The sequence below is a fragment of the Chamaea fasciata genome, unplaced genomic scaffold (assembly GCF_029207755.1).
Source record: "Chamaea fasciata isolate MVZ Bird 193981 ecotype frontalis unplaced genomic scaffold, bChaFas1.0.hap1 SCAF_2, whole genome shotgun sequence".
NCBI lineage: Eukaryota > Metazoa > Chordata > Aves > Passeriformes > Sylviidae > Chamaea > Chamaea fasciata.
The window spans coordinates 6,797,485-6,814,699 of NW_027094087.1; the positions used below are offsets into that span (position 1 = coordinate 6,797,485).

Consider the following 17,215-nt stretch of genomic DNA (forward strand, 5'->3'; position numbering starts at 1 on the left):
AATAAAATGTGGATTTATCCAGTCATTGGCATAGGCAAGAAAAGTCCAAAGTGCTCTCTCTGAGTACTGCAGTCAATTTGGATACAGGATCTTCCTCAGCAATGGAGTTGTTAGTATTTTATGTGCATTTCAGCAGGCTGGCCTTTTTTGTTATTCTTTCTTCAATATATTTCCATATACCCTTCTGAGTTTTGCATTTTTTTTTTGTCTTTCATGATGTACTTAATGATAACTCTTCATCCAAAAACACGTGGTAGTAATGCAATTGTTGACTTAGTTTTTGTAGATTAAGAACATCCGTTATGCTGACCTTGCAGATGTTTGCTATGTTTTTCATTTTAATCTTCTGCTTTGATCAAATTATATAACCAAGGATAAAAAGTAATCGTTTTGTATTTGCCCTTCACAGAATCCGGTGGAGCAACAGTCAGTAAAAATTATGATATGAATGACCTCCCTGGGCCACCATCCAAACCTCAGGTCACTGATGTTACTAAGAACAGTGTCACCCTGTCCTGGCAGCCAGGGACCCCTGGAAGCCTACCAGCTAGTGCATATATCATTGAGGCTTTTAGGTATGTGAATTATACCACTTTTAAGCTCATTTCTTTCTAATTTTCCTTAAACCCTGGTACCAGGATTTTGTGGTGTTCTTTTGGACTCTACACATATCATTAGAAGCTCATTAAATGACTCAGCTCCACAGAAGGCGTTGATTCATATTCTTTACATTGATTTTTTTTGTAATTTATCACTTTTTTCTAAGTGATTGGTTGGAGGACATCTTACTACTTCTTCAGCTCAACAGGAATATAACAGAACAATGCAGTAATTATTTGTCACCTTTCCCTTAATGCTGGTGATCTGTGAGAGTCTCCTGTGGGAATGCTGCAGGTTCTTGGCTATCATAGTACAGATAAAATGGAAACAAATGGGTAATCCTGAAACCTCTCGGCAAACTTTAATTCCTGCTCTTGTTAAAGCAGTACCTGTTGAGGTGTCAAAGTGCTTTAAGTTTCTATTTTCTGGTGTTTTAGATAGATGAAAACTTCTAACTGAAAAGACCAGTATTGATAACTTAGGATTTTGTCCTGCAGCCTGAGGCTGTGAGGAATCCAGGTGCTTCCCTCCACACAGCAAGAGTTACTGTGTGGTACAAAGGAACTCCTGGGCTCCTATTCAGCAAGTTTGTTTGAGCACGGGCTGTATTCTGACATGTATCTCTAGAACACATTTTGAATTACAACTGCAACTTCTTATATATGTGTTCCTTAATCCAGATATCAAAAAACTTACAAATACTTCAGTTGATCTCTAAGTTAAAATTTGTACAAGAACTTTTCATAATCATATGCATGCAAATTTTAGCTCAAATGTTACGTGTGTAAAGAACAGTACAGTATTTGCAGTTTGTTGGTTTTGTTCTAGAACTTACTCTTTCTGCATTGTATGAATGAAGCAATTCAAACAGCATAAACCTTGTAGCTTTCCATTTTCTTTTTCCTTTTCATATATTTGAAGATTTTTTATCAATGCTATATAACAAAGCATAGTAAAATAAAATTTTCTCTTTAAACTTTTCTGATGTCTCACCCTAGATAAGCTTTAATGGTATCCCATGAATAACTTTTTAAAAAGCCAGATATTTTCATTAAAAGCTCTTTTAACAATCACATTTGAAATCTTTTCATATGGTGGATTGTAATCTAATTAGAATAATGTTGAATTGAAAATGTAGTGACAGAAAAAATATTCATATAATTTCCTCCATTTTAAAGCATGTTTTCAAAATTGTTTTTTAACTTTGAGTGTGAATTTAGTTCAAGGACAATACTTTTTTTCCAATGACAGTTTATTGACATAGTTTACTTAGCAGTATGGAAAATTATTCTTTCAAGAGAGCTTTCCTTTCTATGGCTTTTGTTCAAGAGTAGCCTGTTTATCAATTGAATTCACTTTACATCTTTCTACCCTTTCCTTTTGAAGGTAATTTTGAGAAATGGCAAAAACTTTTACTTTTATTGCAAAGAAAAGTACTTTTGACAGCTGCATTTTGATTTTTAGCCCATCTCGATGCGCTAATTGAAACAAATATTTTTAATTTCACTCCCCTTATACTACTTCCTTCTGCACTTAGAGTTGAAATAGGTCATTTAGTTACAAAATAGGTCCTTTCACATCTTTATTTTTCTGTTGTATTAGTTTATAATCTTCCACGCTGTTCTCGTTGCAGTCAGTCTGTGAGCAACAGCTGGCAGACGGTGGCCAACCACGTGAAGAGCACCCTTTACACCGTGAGAGGGCTGCGCCCCAACACCATCTACCTCTTCATGGTCAGAGCCATCAACTCTCAGGGCCTGAGCGACCCCAGCCCCATGTCAGATCCTGTCCGAACCCAGGGTAAGGGGCAGGGACAAGGCTTATGAGCCTGAGCTAAAATGGAAGGAAGGAACTGTGGGTTGACTGGTTGGTCAGTCTTGGCTGTCTGGCTTAAGCACGCTCACTGAAGGAACCATGATTTGAGCTTGACCAATAAAGATTAAAAGTAGTCCAATGTTTGCTGCATCAGTCTGGGGCTTAGGAGAGGAAGGTTATGTCCTTGATCCCTTGTACAGTGTAGACCTTTTGGTTTGCAGTTCACTTAGACTCAATTTGCCCCTAGTTTCTATTGAAATGATGTGAGTTACCCTGTAGCCCTGATTCTGCGTCTGAGATGTTTTGGTTTTCTGAAATTCTTTTCCCAGGGAATTTTCTGTAAACAGAAACGATGTTTTTGTAATGCTCCTATGCTATTCATTCCTTTTCCTAGGAGGGATTTTTTGCTGTCCCTCTGGTTTGAGCAATGTGATTGGAAAGGTTTGCCTTTGTTTCGCCAATCAAATTGGTCTGTGTAAAATAGTATAAAAAGGAGACACATCCCAAGAATAAAAGAGTAATTTTCAGCCTTCTGAATCTTGAAGTCTGTGTTGCTGTCGTGTAAAACAACGTCATTACCCAAGCTTTTCTGAGAAGCACTCTGAATACTCTGCTCTCCTCAGTTTTTTTCCTCTCCATATCCTTTCTTCCTCCCCATTAGTAGGAATGTACTATAATAACAAGTGTTTATAACAGGCAAGGCACTGTGTTTAGAATTGGTTTTAATCAAAAGAAATGCACAGCACATGTTGATTAATCTGAGCCAACGTTTAGGTAGAGAATTCATGTAAATTGAGGCATCTGCATATGAAGAAGTTATACTGAGAAAGGTATAGAATAGAAATCCTTCTATTTATATACCTACATTTCTGAATTCTTTGTATTAAACTATTGCATAAACCAAGAGAGAAGGCTGAAATGAAATCCCTCACTTGTAGGGTGGTGAAAGGATTGGTAACTGTGATCCTCCATTGCTACTGAATCAGCTGCTGAAGTCTGTTCACTTTGCACAGAGCTCTAACTGAATATAACTACCACAGATTTCCCTTCACAACATTTTTTTGCTTTGACGAAACATTGCTTGAATACTTAATTCAAGAATGTAGTTCAGTGTTAAATGTGTCGTAATACAGAAATTCATAATTCTTTGGAATCATAATTTTTTGAATCCAAAGTAATAGCTCCTGTCACAGTTAATTTAAAATTAAATCCTCTGTCTCTGTTTACTGTTACTCAGAGACTTCTGTCTCTGAAGATCTGAAGGTGCCCATGGGAGAGCACATCCTGAGTCAATCTCCAGCGCGTTTGTTGTAAATTTTTTGGGTCCTTTGCTGGATGGAAAGAGATAAACAAGAGTAGGATGGTATTTCTTTGTCACATAACCGTCCAGCCTCCCTCATCCCAGCCTAGTCCTGAATAAATCTGTTCTGAATAGTTATACCCTCAAAATAGTAATTATGGCTGGAAGAGAAAAAACAGAGCTGCCTTCTCAAAAGCTGGAGGAGTGAGTTGTGCAGGGATTTCATGGCCTGACTATCCATGGACTATCACAAATCTCCTTCTTTCTTGTTTTCCCATTATTATAGGGTGACTCACGCTTTTCATTGCAACAGCCTTTTAGTCTGCATAACTTATCACCTAACTAAAAAAAAATAACAACTTTGTTTGGCATTTGAGTGTCAAGTATAGACTTTTTATCTGACATACTGACAAGCAATTTGATTTCAGTAAAAACATGCCTTTTAATTAGCTACAGCATGTGTTGCAGCTTCCATTTCCAGAAGCTGTTTAGCAGTCAAGCACACTGAGACATGTACAGGATTTATAGCTTCTTTGCAAGCCTGCAGTTTAATAGAATTAAATCATAAAATCAATTGAAAATTAACATAATGTTTTGATGTGATTTCTAATTATGCTTGAATTCAATTCAGACTAACAGAAGAAGCTGACACATGGTGGAAAGCCTATTCACAGTGGCCATGGAGAAATAACAAAGCAGCTATAGCACTGCTGTATAATAAAAATTTGCAACAGGTGTCTGTGGTAGCTTTAATAGCTGAAAATTTAATGTCCTGGTATTCAGTACAGCAAATACAAGTAATCTGGTTTTATGTAAATTTTCACCAGTGAACTGCAAGTAGATAATCAGATACTTTCAAAAGGTGTACCTAATACGATTTATGTGAAATGAGGACAGAGAAATCAGTAACTACTCTAATGAAGGAGTTGATTTCTTGTTGGATTGTTGATAGATGAAACCATATACTAAAAAACTCTTCCAAAAATATTTATACATTCCTACCCCTGAAATCTAAATAATAGCAAATAATTAGTATATTCACTGAAAGCTGATAAAAGAAGGTGTTAGAGAAAACAACTAACCATTTTAATTGTGATCAGGATGTAACTTCTTGCACCAGTTTTGCTTGAGTCATGATTCTATTATTCCAATACTTAATCATACCCTTAGAGATAGGGCAACTGCTTTATCACCAGAAGCTTCCTAGACATATGAAAATGGCATTACCCTGGAAGCATCACACGTTTTCGAGTGTACATACCAGAAAACTGAATTCCAATGTACATCTTGGCATTCACTTCTTACTGTCATTAGTCCATGTTATCCTGTTACTTCTGAACACATGTGCCATTAAAATGATGAAATGCTGTACATACAAGCTACTTTGCGGAAATGTCTTTTCCTCTGAGGGGAATACACTGGTACTTTGTTGGCTGTATACCCCAGCATAACTTAACCTAAAGTGTAACCATGGATAGCTGTAGGTTTGTTGTAGCAATGATCATAGCTTTTTGTGGATAGAAGCATAAGCGATCATCCTCTAGACCAGTCTGAGTTGCAGTTTTATTTTATAGTATCTCTCTTTCTAGACTGCTTCAAATAAACATAATTTGCTAGACAACCACCTTCACTGACACTCATATTTGGATTATATTCCCTTTGGAGATCCATGGAGCCGTTTTAATTTGGATATCAATAGAGGCCCGTGGCAGTATTTTTTATTGGTGACTCAGAACCCATAACAATCCAGAATTATGAATGTGAATTATTGATCATCAAAAACTACTTACTTTCAGGATCTGAAGATGTATGATTAAAGTTGTTCTATTTAAAGGTTTCATTTTTAAGACAGCTATTATTTCTTCTAAATAGCATTTAGGAGATAAAAAGAAATTATATGATTCCTATTCCCATATCTAAGTGCATCAGAAAACTCTTATGTATGTATCTTTTTCACAAGGACATGAAGTTGATCCAAAAAATGAGGAACTGTCTTTGTCAATTGAATCCTAAGGGAAAACCAAGCAGAATTCAGAGATGCCTGGACAGGCATGACCATAGTTTATCAGTCCTTTTTTGAATATCTCTATAACCAGATTTTGACTAGAAGAAACAATTCCCCCACACACTTTGAAGGGCACATAATCTTGAAGAAAATTTTTTTGTGGTAGATTGTTTTTGTTTGCCTTTTACTAGATGAGAATCAGTTTGGCTTCCTAAATTAATTTTTTTTTCCTCATGTTTGCCCTGGATTTCATTAGCTGTGTCTGTTAAGGGAAAATTTGCTTTGCAGGGGAAAATGCTATTTTTAGTATTTGGTTTCTTGTGTGCATGGCATGTGAGGAGAGGAAGCTCAGTGAAAGTTTGGAAACATATAATGACTTAATGTCATGTGTGCTCTAGCAAAATAAAAATACACTGTTCATTTTCTTCAATTATACTAACCAATTTGGTTCCAGGCATCTGTGCAGCATTATTATTATCTGAGTACTTTGGAATTAGTGAGCATTGCATCTCTCTCATCATTTACCAGAGCTGAGAAAACTTTGCCATCTAGACAGAATACTCCTTTAAACATATTTATATTTCGTGATTTCCTAAGTGGTTAGAAGTGGATGGTTTGTTTGCATTGTTTGATATTTGTTTGTGTTTCAACCTTAGTGCTGTATTTTTTTAAAAACAGTGCTATAAAGGATGTTCAAGTCACGTCATTAGGCTACTCAGTAAATTTTATTGATGCCACATATAGCTCTTCTCAATTAAGTGATGCTTTCCTATGTGTGCCTCGCAGATATCAGCCCCCCAGCACAAGGTGTGGATCACAGGCAAGTCCAGAAGGAACTGGGAGATGTCATTGTACGGCTGCACAATCCTGTTGTGCTGACACCCACGACAGTGCAAGTCACCTGGACGGTAAAGCTTCTGCTCCTGTTACCTTAACAGTACTTTCAGTCTGCCTATTTTGCCTGTTTATCCCTTCAGTGGAAAACCTTCTGGTTTACCACCCATAAAAGACCCAGTCTTGACCCCAGTGTGAGTGCTCTGACAATTTAACATACAGCAGTGTGTGATATATATATGGCAATGAAATAGTCATTTTCTCTTTCAAGTCAGGCAGGCTCAATGTCTTCAGTCTTCTGCTTGAAGCAAGCGAGCTGTCTAACTAGAAAAATACTATAAAAATGAGTATGCTTGAAGGATAATTGATCTGTGGATTCATTACGATGCATGTCAAAAAATAATCAAAGTCAAATATCAGCACGAAATCTCTGTAAGAAAAAGTACGTTCTGCTTCAAGTCATAGTGACCTCTGACAATACCCTATTATTTAGTGACCCAAAAATCAAAAATATCTTTCTTACAGAGCACTTGTAGTGAAGTCAGAAGCACATGGTGCTAGTGCCTGACACACTGTGTATCATCTGGTTTTCCAGCACAAGCCTCACCCACAATGAGTGGATATCCTTTCATTAGAGAAGGCCAGAGTCTCTTGGGCAGTGCTTAGCAACATTTCTATTTGAGGGGTCAAACTACTGGGTAGAATTTCTAATATAGTGTTTGGCTTTCAAATTGCTCTGTTTCCCTTCCTGAGGCTTGATGGAAAGGATTTGTAAGAGTAGGGGAGAATTCCCAGGGTACTACTCACCAGAAAAGAGTCGCTTTGCGCTTGGGGCATCTACCCAGAGGAAGAAGAGCCACGAGTGGAAGAGTGAGAGAAAAATTGCCCTGCACAACATCAAAACAGTTGTATTCTATAGGATAAATTCCGCTAAGGGGGCATTCACAATGCTCAGGGTTTTTTCTTCTACATGTCATATTGCAAAGAGCTTAATGTGTGGCAGAGGATTACACAAGAGGAGATAAGAAGTGTGGTGATAGATTGTGTATTATAAGGATTACTGTTGTTTTTGCACAACTCAGCCATTATTTTGGGGACTTATGCACCATCCTTGTTCTGACAGATTTCAGTGGTCAGGGTACAGATTAGAATAAATAGAGAAACCCACAAAATTGTCTTTCATGGAAGATTATTTAGATTATGTGTCACTGTATTTTGCCATCAATGATGTCAGCATGAAGCTTGGCTTTCCTACAATGCTGCATGTTTCAGCTGCAATTCCTCCAGAGCAGGCTGACTGACCTTTGTGGCAAACCCTTTTTGCCCAAGCAGATGGATCAGTAGTAGAAATTTTGGATGTTAGCAGAGAGTTATTGTAAACCTGGATCACATCCATGTAGTGCTCCTTCAAGTCCTCTTTTGGGTGTGACATCTATCAGAAATACAGATTCGTAGGCTGGCCCTTGCTTTAGCATATACTGCAAAAGGAAGCTCCAATATCAACAGAATTCAGTTTTATATTCAGTTTTATACTATGTAACGAATGTATTTATATTTATATTTATATTTATATTTATATTTATATTTATATTTATATTTATATTTATATTTATATTTATATTTATATTTATATTTATATGTATGTGCATTTGTGTGTGCATATGTATATGTGTGATATATATTCCTCTAAAAGAATTTCTTGGTGCCTCTACTGAACAAGGAATGAATGAAGAAATGGTAAGGTAAAGACAAATTGTTGGAAATGCTGTGGATAGCAGCTTATTGGAAAGATCCCTCAAAGCAGTGACCCTGTGCCACCTGACAAGCACACAGACCTCTGCAGAGGCATTTTGGAATTGCCCAGGGGAAGAAGGACACAAAGAAAGATCTCTGAAGCAGCTAATTGGAAACTATCCAGCAACCAGAACAAAACCAATTAATTAACCATAGTCTCTAGGAAAAAAACCCCACTCTGTCCAGAGAATAAAGTCCACACTATTAACATAAAATGGATAGATAGAGTAGCTATCATACAAAAGGACAGAAGTGCCATGAGAGTCACAAGACTCTTTGTGTTGGCTTTATGCAGTTCAAAGGGTGAATGCCAAGGAATGTCCTTGGTTACTGACTTTCTGGCATGCTGACTCACAGCAAATTAACACCACTTTCTTCCCTCCTTTATGAAATCGTTTTGGTTTTCCTTTCTCTTTATTTCTTTCAAATTTGAGTTTAAATTTTCAGAAATGGTTGCCTGATTCCCTGTGGCTGTGTTGCAATTTTAAAGTTTGCACATACATATACACACTTATTTTGAAAAGAAAGTCAGGCTTACAATGTCAGTGTTAAAAAATAAGAAGAGGGATGTCAAAAGTTAGGTTTTCATTGCCACTTAAATTTATTCCTCTTGTGTATAGATATTAAAATATAGCTGTAATTATCTGGTCACATAGAGGATCTCTTCTTCATGGAGCTATTAAACATTTCTTTTTATCTTCTTTATTCTCTGTGTGATGCCAGGTCTTATTAAATTCATACCATTGAAACCTTGCATTGAATAAAAAATTATTATTTTGTCTCACATGCTTGCTTATCTGTCATGCTCTCAACCGTAACATTTGTAGGCTTCACAAATAATACTGAATTTAACATCACAATGATAAAAATGTGTCATTATCCTAACTTTACACATAGAGAGGTGAGGTGCAGAGATAGTTATTGCTGATGAGACTTGTGGAGGCAGATATGCCCACTGTTATCAAATGGCTAATTTTAAGCCCTGGACATGATTTATTTTTACTTTTATTAAAACATTTCACATTGCAAGAGCATATTCTGCACTCCAAGAGCTTTTTTAGCTGACTTCAGCTATGGGTCAGCACTTCTAGCCTCAGTGGGCATTAAACTGAAAGTTTCATTAGTGACCAAATATGAAATGTTCCCCGGCATTATAAAGAAGCCCTGTGGCACAAGCAGGAATCAAAAATCAGTTCTTCAACATGGCAAAAGAATTGCTGCTTTGAAGTCCTTACTGCCTTCTAGGAGGCTACCAGGCAGAAGGATAACTTATTTACCTCTGGTTTTTAATTTGATGTAGATTTTAAACGAATGTACTTCACTGGAAGCTTCAAGAGTCAAGTCCTTTAGACAGTCTTCCAGATTATTGTCCCCATTTGCCTTGTTCCTGTAGGATACGTAACTGCTAGTGCAGCTTGAATTTCCAGAGACTCCTGTGAGTCCATGCCAGGGAGCTCAGCACAGCGTGCAAGCTACTCTGCCCAGCTGGAAAACTGCGGTGGGTATTGCTGTGGGAGCAGAGGATTTCTTAGGATATTTTAGGACAGAAATTTGCATGCTACAGAGCATATTGCAAAATGTGGTTAGGGTGCAGTTTAGCAGATTGGCCTGAAAAGAGCTTGTATCTGCAGCATAAGCTGCATTATGAGTTTCTTGCCACCGTTTTAACTGCCTGATAACCATTGAAGCCGTCTTGTGTTCAGCTGGGGCATGTGCAGGGAAAATGAGCTTCCTGCTCTGCAGAAATGGTTTTGTAGATGCCTCCTGCACCACAGACTCATCATAAAAGGGGATGAGAAGGAGCACATGGGACCAGTTCAGCTTGTAGATTGCATTAGGTCAGTGCTGAGTGCCACCTAGCCAAGAACTGCCCTCTCCTGCCCTTTATAGGAGTATCTGCATGTTCTGCCATGTCCTTTGAGGGAGCAAGTGTGTCTTCATATCAGCCACTGTTGCAGATCTTATCACCTACTAGAAATACTCTCTGATCTCAGTATTCAACACAGAGAATTCCTGCAATTGCTGAAATTATGCTGAGTAATTTGTGCAAGGAAGTGGCAACCATTTACATTCTTTATCCTTTCATCAAGCCAGAGTGCATGTTTCTGCAGCTCTGCCTGTGTGTGAATGTATGCCAAACTTGAAGCTGCATAGCTGAATTAATGTCTTTAATGCTAAGCATATAGGGATATTTTTAGTAGTCTGCTCGTGGCGTGACACATCATTACCACAGAAATGGAGAAAATTGTGCAGTCACAGTCACTTTGTGTTATATATGACTCTGTGTGCAGCTGTAGGTGGGCATACACATATGTATGCACATGTATGTGTATGTATATGTGAAATACACCTGTCCTTTCTGGTTTATCCTTGTGATTATCCAAGAGTAAATTTTTTTTTATTAGTTTGAAAACTCTGAACAAAACAAAAAAAAATCCACCTTTCTCAGTAACTTAAGTGGCCTCTGAGTAGTTTCCCAACATTTTTACCTTACAGAAAGCCCTGTTCATTCAGACCAACTTTAATTGGGCATGAGAGATAGCTTTGTATCCTCTCCTTGATACTGAATGTTACTGGATGCTTACAGAAAACATTAAAAATGCATTATATTTTCTTTTGTCAGTACCCTCCCAGACTCTGAATGATGAAATCACAGTCAATAATCTGATTTTTGGGCAGATCAATCTGCCCTGCTGTAATCAAACTACTAATTGAAAGCTCTGTGAAACTCAAGCGAGCCCCAAATCAAGCTAGGTTATACCACCCATAAATGTGACAGCCTTGTGCTACTACTGCGTTCTGCTTTCATATTCCTTCTATTGTTTAGCGTTTCAAGTTAAGATGTTAGAAGTCTGGGAGGAAAAGATGTGTGTGGACAATTTGTATGGAAGTAGATACAAAATATACAAAAGTATGAAGGACTGAAAATTGGTGTTCTTTAGATGTTTTCTGGGGGTCCAGCTCTTCTCAGTGAGTTGGGGGATGAGTTTGTGTTTGTGCCATGCTGTACAAAACACTTTCCATGCTGTGTTGTGTGGAATTCTACACAATGCTACTGTTCAGTCAAGTCAGTTCTGAGTTTTCAGTTGTCTCCACTAGGCAGCAGTGATTAGAGCTTAAAAATAGAGCAAAGACAAAATGGAAAGTTCTAACAAAGTTATGCCATCTTTCAGTGTAGCTTCAAACTCAGAAATAAGGCAAGAATAAAACTCAGTGTTTGATTATTAGACATCATAACCTTATATTGTAGTTTAGGTTAAAAATCTGTATTACAAAGTGGATGAAGACATTATTTTTGCTGAATTTTGTAGTAAACGTGAGGTTCATAAAGTCTTTATATCCATAAAACATTTACTTAATCAAAGTCAAACATGGATAAAAACAGTTTACTCTGATTTACAGACTCCCTTCATCTGGAAACAGCTGCTTAATGTTCTTCTTAAAAACACAGCTTGATTCTTTCGGTATTAACAAGCTATTATTGTGAGTTATATCCCTCTTTCAGTGCATAAATTCACTTAAAGTGAATGCAGAGAAGTTTATAAAATGCAAGCTTAATGTTGTTGTAACATATGTTGCAAGGTTTTTAACAGTGACAGTTTTGATGAAAGACATTTCTGCCTTGCTTTCATAAATAAAGCTTTCTTCTTGCTTGCCTTGCTTTTTAATGTGTAAGAATCTGTGTCCCCTCTGAATGCCTCAATAAACTGTAACAAGATTATAGGAGGAGCATAATAGAGCATGTTTTTTTGTATTCAATAAATAAATTCATTTGTTCTTAAGAGAAGTCAAACAAATGTTTACCTAATTCTGGAATATCTTTGAGCAGGCAAATTGACAAGAATGTCAGAAATATCCTACTTGTTGAGTCTTAGTTATAACACAGAATTACCAAACAGACAGCTGTATAGTCTTGTTATTTGTGCTGCACTTTCTTTGCTCCTTATTTGGCAGCTACAGAAGCAGCTGGGTTTGGTTTACTTTTAGCAATCAAATCGGTTTTGGTTTTTTAGGTGTTTTTTTCCAGGAAAAATTTGTGCAAGAATCATAATGCCTTGGTTTGGGTTTTTTTTTTATTGAGAAGATAAATAGATGCATGCAACTTCTCCATGATTAAACACATATAAAGCTTTTCTTCAAATAAAAATCCTGTTTATAGGATTAAATTGTTAAACTTCCGTGGTCAAATCTTGAATTCTGCTTGCCTAGCAACAAATAAAATATAAACCAAACCCAACATTCCATCTCCATCTAATGGCCGGAGAGCATCACAACCCCAGGATGCAAAGGGGCTGCTCAGGCCGTGAACACAAGAAACAGCACATGTCTTTGGAAGTTGTTTTCTCTGCATCTGTCTTATGTTTATTTTAATTTGCTGTGCATTTCATGAGCTGTGAGCCAAGTAATGGACTAATTGTAAGCATGTACAGTATCTTCAAAGACTTGTCCTTTTCTGAAAAGAATTTGTTTTTCTTTTCTTCTCCTGTTTCAGCACATCAGTAGCCAAGATGTGCTTAGTAAGTTTACATGCAGCAAGCCTTATGCCAAAGTTTTCTTTCCATGATTTATTGCAGGGGTGGGGGCCGTGTTTTGTGGCTTAAGGTGGTGTTTGTCATGATATATAGAGCGGGAGAAAGCAAAAAAGAAAGAAATATTCCATAACCAGTAATGTGAGACAAATGCTCTTTGTAGACAATTAATCGGCAGTGACTTACAAGAAGGTAGTTCGATTATTAAGTTTTGCATCATAACTGCAAATTTTCTCTTTTTGATGAGGGCAGAATTATTCTGGGAAACTTTTTTTTGTTTTTTTATTATATTTTTTACACAACGCTTTGTTTGTTTGTTTACTTCAATGTGTTTATTGCTGTGTTGTTTGCTGTCGTTTCCAGGTGGACAGGCAGTCCCAGTTTATCCAGGGTTACCGGGTGCTGTACCGGCAGACCTCGGGCCTGCCGGCTCCGGCCGTGTGGCAGAACCTGGAGGTCAAAGTGCCCACCGAGCGCAGCGCCGTCCTGGTCAGCCTCAAAAAGGGGGTCACCTATGAGATCAAGGTTCGTCCTTACTTCAATGAATTCCAAGGGATGGACAGTGAATCCAAGTCTGCTCGTACCACAGAGGAAGGTTGGTGAAAGGGGCTGAGAAGAAATCAGCTTCCATAGCTGACACTGGAGGTCATTCTGTGTGTGCGTGTGTTCATCTCTATTTCCTTCATGTGATTTCTGTTTGTTACACACATTAAAATTTGATATAAAATTCAGCTGCATGCTGTAAATGCTCCCTGAAAAAGCCTGGTCTTATATTCTTCTAGCTTCTTATATTCTTCTACACCCTTGTAAAGTACAGGTGGCTTTTGGTCTTCCAAAAAGTGTGCACTTGCAGCCCTTCTTTTGTAACCACTGCTGCTGCAATAAAAGACTTTGGTCTGCACTTTGAAAATAAAATAAATGCAAGCTCTCACAGATGAGTGTTTGATACTAGGCACATCTTTCTGAAGAGGTAATAATGTAGATGAACAGTTGGCTGGGAAACGAGGAGTAGTGAAGGACATATATTTAACTAGTCTGGAGAAACTCCAGTCTCAAGGGCACACCACTTTACAGTTTCTGTTAGCACAGTGTTCATGAAACTGCCCCGTTCAGTACAGCAGAGGATTCCCCTGAGCACCTTTCAAACCTCTCTGAATCAGTCAGGATTCAGACAGAGTGAACAGTTTATACTTCTGAAATGCTCGAGCTTTTATATCCCTAGCTTATAACCTTGTATATAGTTTTGCTAAAGCATGTGCACTCCAGGGCTGCTGGGTTTTTGTTGAAAATTAAAGACACTGGGCTGAGATGTAAGTAATTTTAATCATTTGCTGTTAAAAACCCACCTTTCTACCTATGTAGTGCAAGTCTTTGCCTGGAGAATTTCTCCTGTAAAAGTAGGATGGTCCTACCAGTGAGGGTTCATCTTCTCTCAGTGCCACTGATTTTTAATTTTTTTTTTCTTTAAACAAGAGAAAGAAATACTGGTGAAGTTTTAAGTTGTTCATATGGTTTCAATGGGTTTTGAGTGCACTCTTTCCTTCCTATTGAAAGTGGATCTTAATAATTTACAGTAGTCTCCTGAGGTTTAATTTAGTGCTGATTGCCAAGTACTCTTTAATTCTAGAACAGACTTGCATATTACTCACTTTTCTCTTTGATTTGTTGTGATTATTACCCAACAAGTAAGTAAAACCGAAGATAACTTGGTTGCACTTTGCACTTTATGGACGAGGAAATTCAGTGTCCTGCAACAAGTAAAAGAGTGTGCAGGAAGGCAGTTTTCAAGTTTGATTTGTAATTTGGGATTTTATGGTTCCCAGTTCTTTGTTCAAACTAAAAAGCCTAAATCAGTTGGTGAAGAATATGTTTGCAGCACTAGGAACAGGGTTTTTTTAATAAAAAAAAGAAAATTTAAAAAAGATTTCTGCAGGTAAATTTTTTTTCTATGGGGCTAAAATATGGGATTTTCTCCTCTCACTAGCAGATATTCCTCTTGTCTAATTTCAATTGATTTTTGGTGTTTATTTAGTTCCTCTGTCTCTTGCTAAAGGTAAATTAAGAACTACTGAAAAAGAGAGGTCTTATACCTCCTGTCTATTTCTATAAAATACTTGAGGAATGACATTCTCTTTTATAAACCTTAGCTCCCAGCAGAGTCTGTCAGGTAATTTCCTACCTTAAAGGACACTTTGTTCATGTGGAAATAGCTTTCCACATAGTGAAGATTTAAAAAAAATATTCCTGCCTGCAGATACGTATAACTCAGAGCCTGGGATCTGTTTGTAGATTAATATAACCTTCAAGGAGTCTGTTTACAAGTATCTCCTCTCAAAAAAGTCAGCGTAGGACCCGTAATATTATCACCAGAAAAATGTCATCTCCTGTAAAAAATTCCTTCCTCTTCCTTGGGTGATAAAATTAGGTACTTCCATGAGAAAATTAAGACATTCAGTAGATGCAGTTTTTCAGATATTCCCTTTAATTCCTCATATTATCTTTGTAATTATATTGGTGTTCATGTATTTCAAAAATAGTATCAACTAAATGTTTAATGATGGTGGTTTGCTCCTCTCCCACTGAAGAAAGATGGCAGTCTATTTAAAGGTGCTGTCTTGCATGTGATTCCATTTTGAAAATGGAAGCTTTTTTTAGACTTGACTTTTGAAAAATGTCAGCTATACTGTTTTTAGAATGTAACTTGGAAAAGTGATACGAGTGTTGGAAGTTTTTTTGCGAGATCAAAGCAAATATCCCTGGTAAAGGCAAAGTACGACCAAAAGGTAGTGGCAGCTTTCTGCTGGATTGGATTTTACATGCAATGTTACTTCTGAGGCCTACCTTTAAAAATCAATTTTGCTGCAGTTAGACTTTTCCTGTAGATCAGACATTTGTCACAGTTCAGTATCCATCCATCTCCTGCCTCTTTGGCCTTGTGAAGGTAACAAATGGAATTCTGTTTGGCTGCCTCTGGAAAAGATGAGCAGCGATTTGGGTTCCTTCATATCTGTAAGAAGAAGCTGAGCACTGGAATAATTGACCTGTCAAGAAGCAGGCAAGGTGTTCCCCACAAGCCAGCAGCAAGGGAAATGAGAAAACGGTTTTAAAAATGTTGTTTTTCAATGTGATACATTTAATAACTGCAGCAGTGTCAGACAAGTGGCTTAATTTATATTACAGTGCCAGCTTACAGAGTGATATTATCAGAGAGAGGAAGCTGAACCGGTACCTACAAACATGTGTACATGCATACAGTGGGAGCTAAATCAAAGATTTTGTTTTGTAATTTTCCCTATTTCTTTCATACTTTCTCTAGAGAGAAATGATTTTTTTTTTTCAGTCGCGTGTGCTGTTAGATCTCCTTTGGAATAACATTGTGGAGTCATAGTACTTGTCCTGCATCTTGTTTGTCGCCACAAAAATATGACAGGAGAGGAAGTCTCCTTAGCTTTTATCAGCTGCTCTGTTAGCTTCTCCTCACCTTAGTGCAGCACTTAAAATGATATTTCCACAGCTGCATTCATTAGCTGCAATTTTAATTTTGCTTCAGATTTATCCTATGTCCTCAAAAAAACTCAAAAACACCAATGCACACTGATAGAATATTAAATAGAATGCTCATTCAGTTTAAATGAAAAGACATTAATGCAGGATGGGGTTTTTTAAATTTTAGAGTATGGTATTCATTTTACATTTCTTTTGCTTCACACTCCCCTCTCCTCCCAGGTATGTGAATATAAGACGTATTTCTGAATGCCCTTTTTGTTTCAGTAATGAAAGTAAATATGTTTGAGCAAGTTGTTTCATTGTACTTAAAACCAAAAATGAGTTATGCAGTGTTAAGCTTTTCCATTTTTATGATTATTATTTTCACATAAAATATTATAATTAATATCACACACTTACGTTTATTCACGGTTTTGTTGTTACTGAATAACTTGAAGACTTTTAAAATGCTAATTTTCTACTGTGTGGCACATTGTTTCACTTGCCATAAAATACACAATGCAACTACTTATTTCACCCATTTTATGCTTTTCACGATTGCAAGGAGTAGCCCAAGGCCACCTTTCCATGCTTCATTCGAGCTGGCAAAGAGTCAAATTGTCCACAATACAGCTCCATTTCTCCCCTACAGTTCACTGTTTCTCTGCATCAGGCAAGGTCATGAGGACTCTACCAAGCACTATTAGCTTTGTGGCTGAACCAGCATCTGAAAATGTAGTTGTCGAAATGTGGAGCCTCCCGAGACTGTAATGTGTGTTTCATTTTTCAGCTAAAATATTTTTTTTCCTGCTGTAATCTTGTGTGGTTCCTTGTCCTCACCTCTGATACCCT

The 17,215-nt window shown here is 37.3% G+C and overlaps 1 protein-coding gene across 1 annotated transcript in view; it reads left to right on the plus strand.

Moving 5' to 3' along the window:
* Positions 1-17,215, plus strand: part of LOC136304974 (roundabout homolog 2-like) — an 88,089-nt gene that overhangs the window by 317 nt on the left and 70,557 nt on the right. The window contains exons 2-5 of the mRNA XM_066208383.1: positions 410-575; positions 2,234-2,400; positions 6,507-6,628; positions 13,241-13,472. Of these exons, the coding sequence (XP_066064480.1) occupies positions 445-575; positions 2,234-2,400; positions 6,507-6,628; positions 13,241-13,472 (652 nt within the window). The 5' untranslated portion in view covers positions 410-444. The remainder of the gene's footprint in view (positions 1-409; positions 576-2,233; positions 2,401-6,506; positions 6,629-13,240; positions 13,473-17,215) is intronic.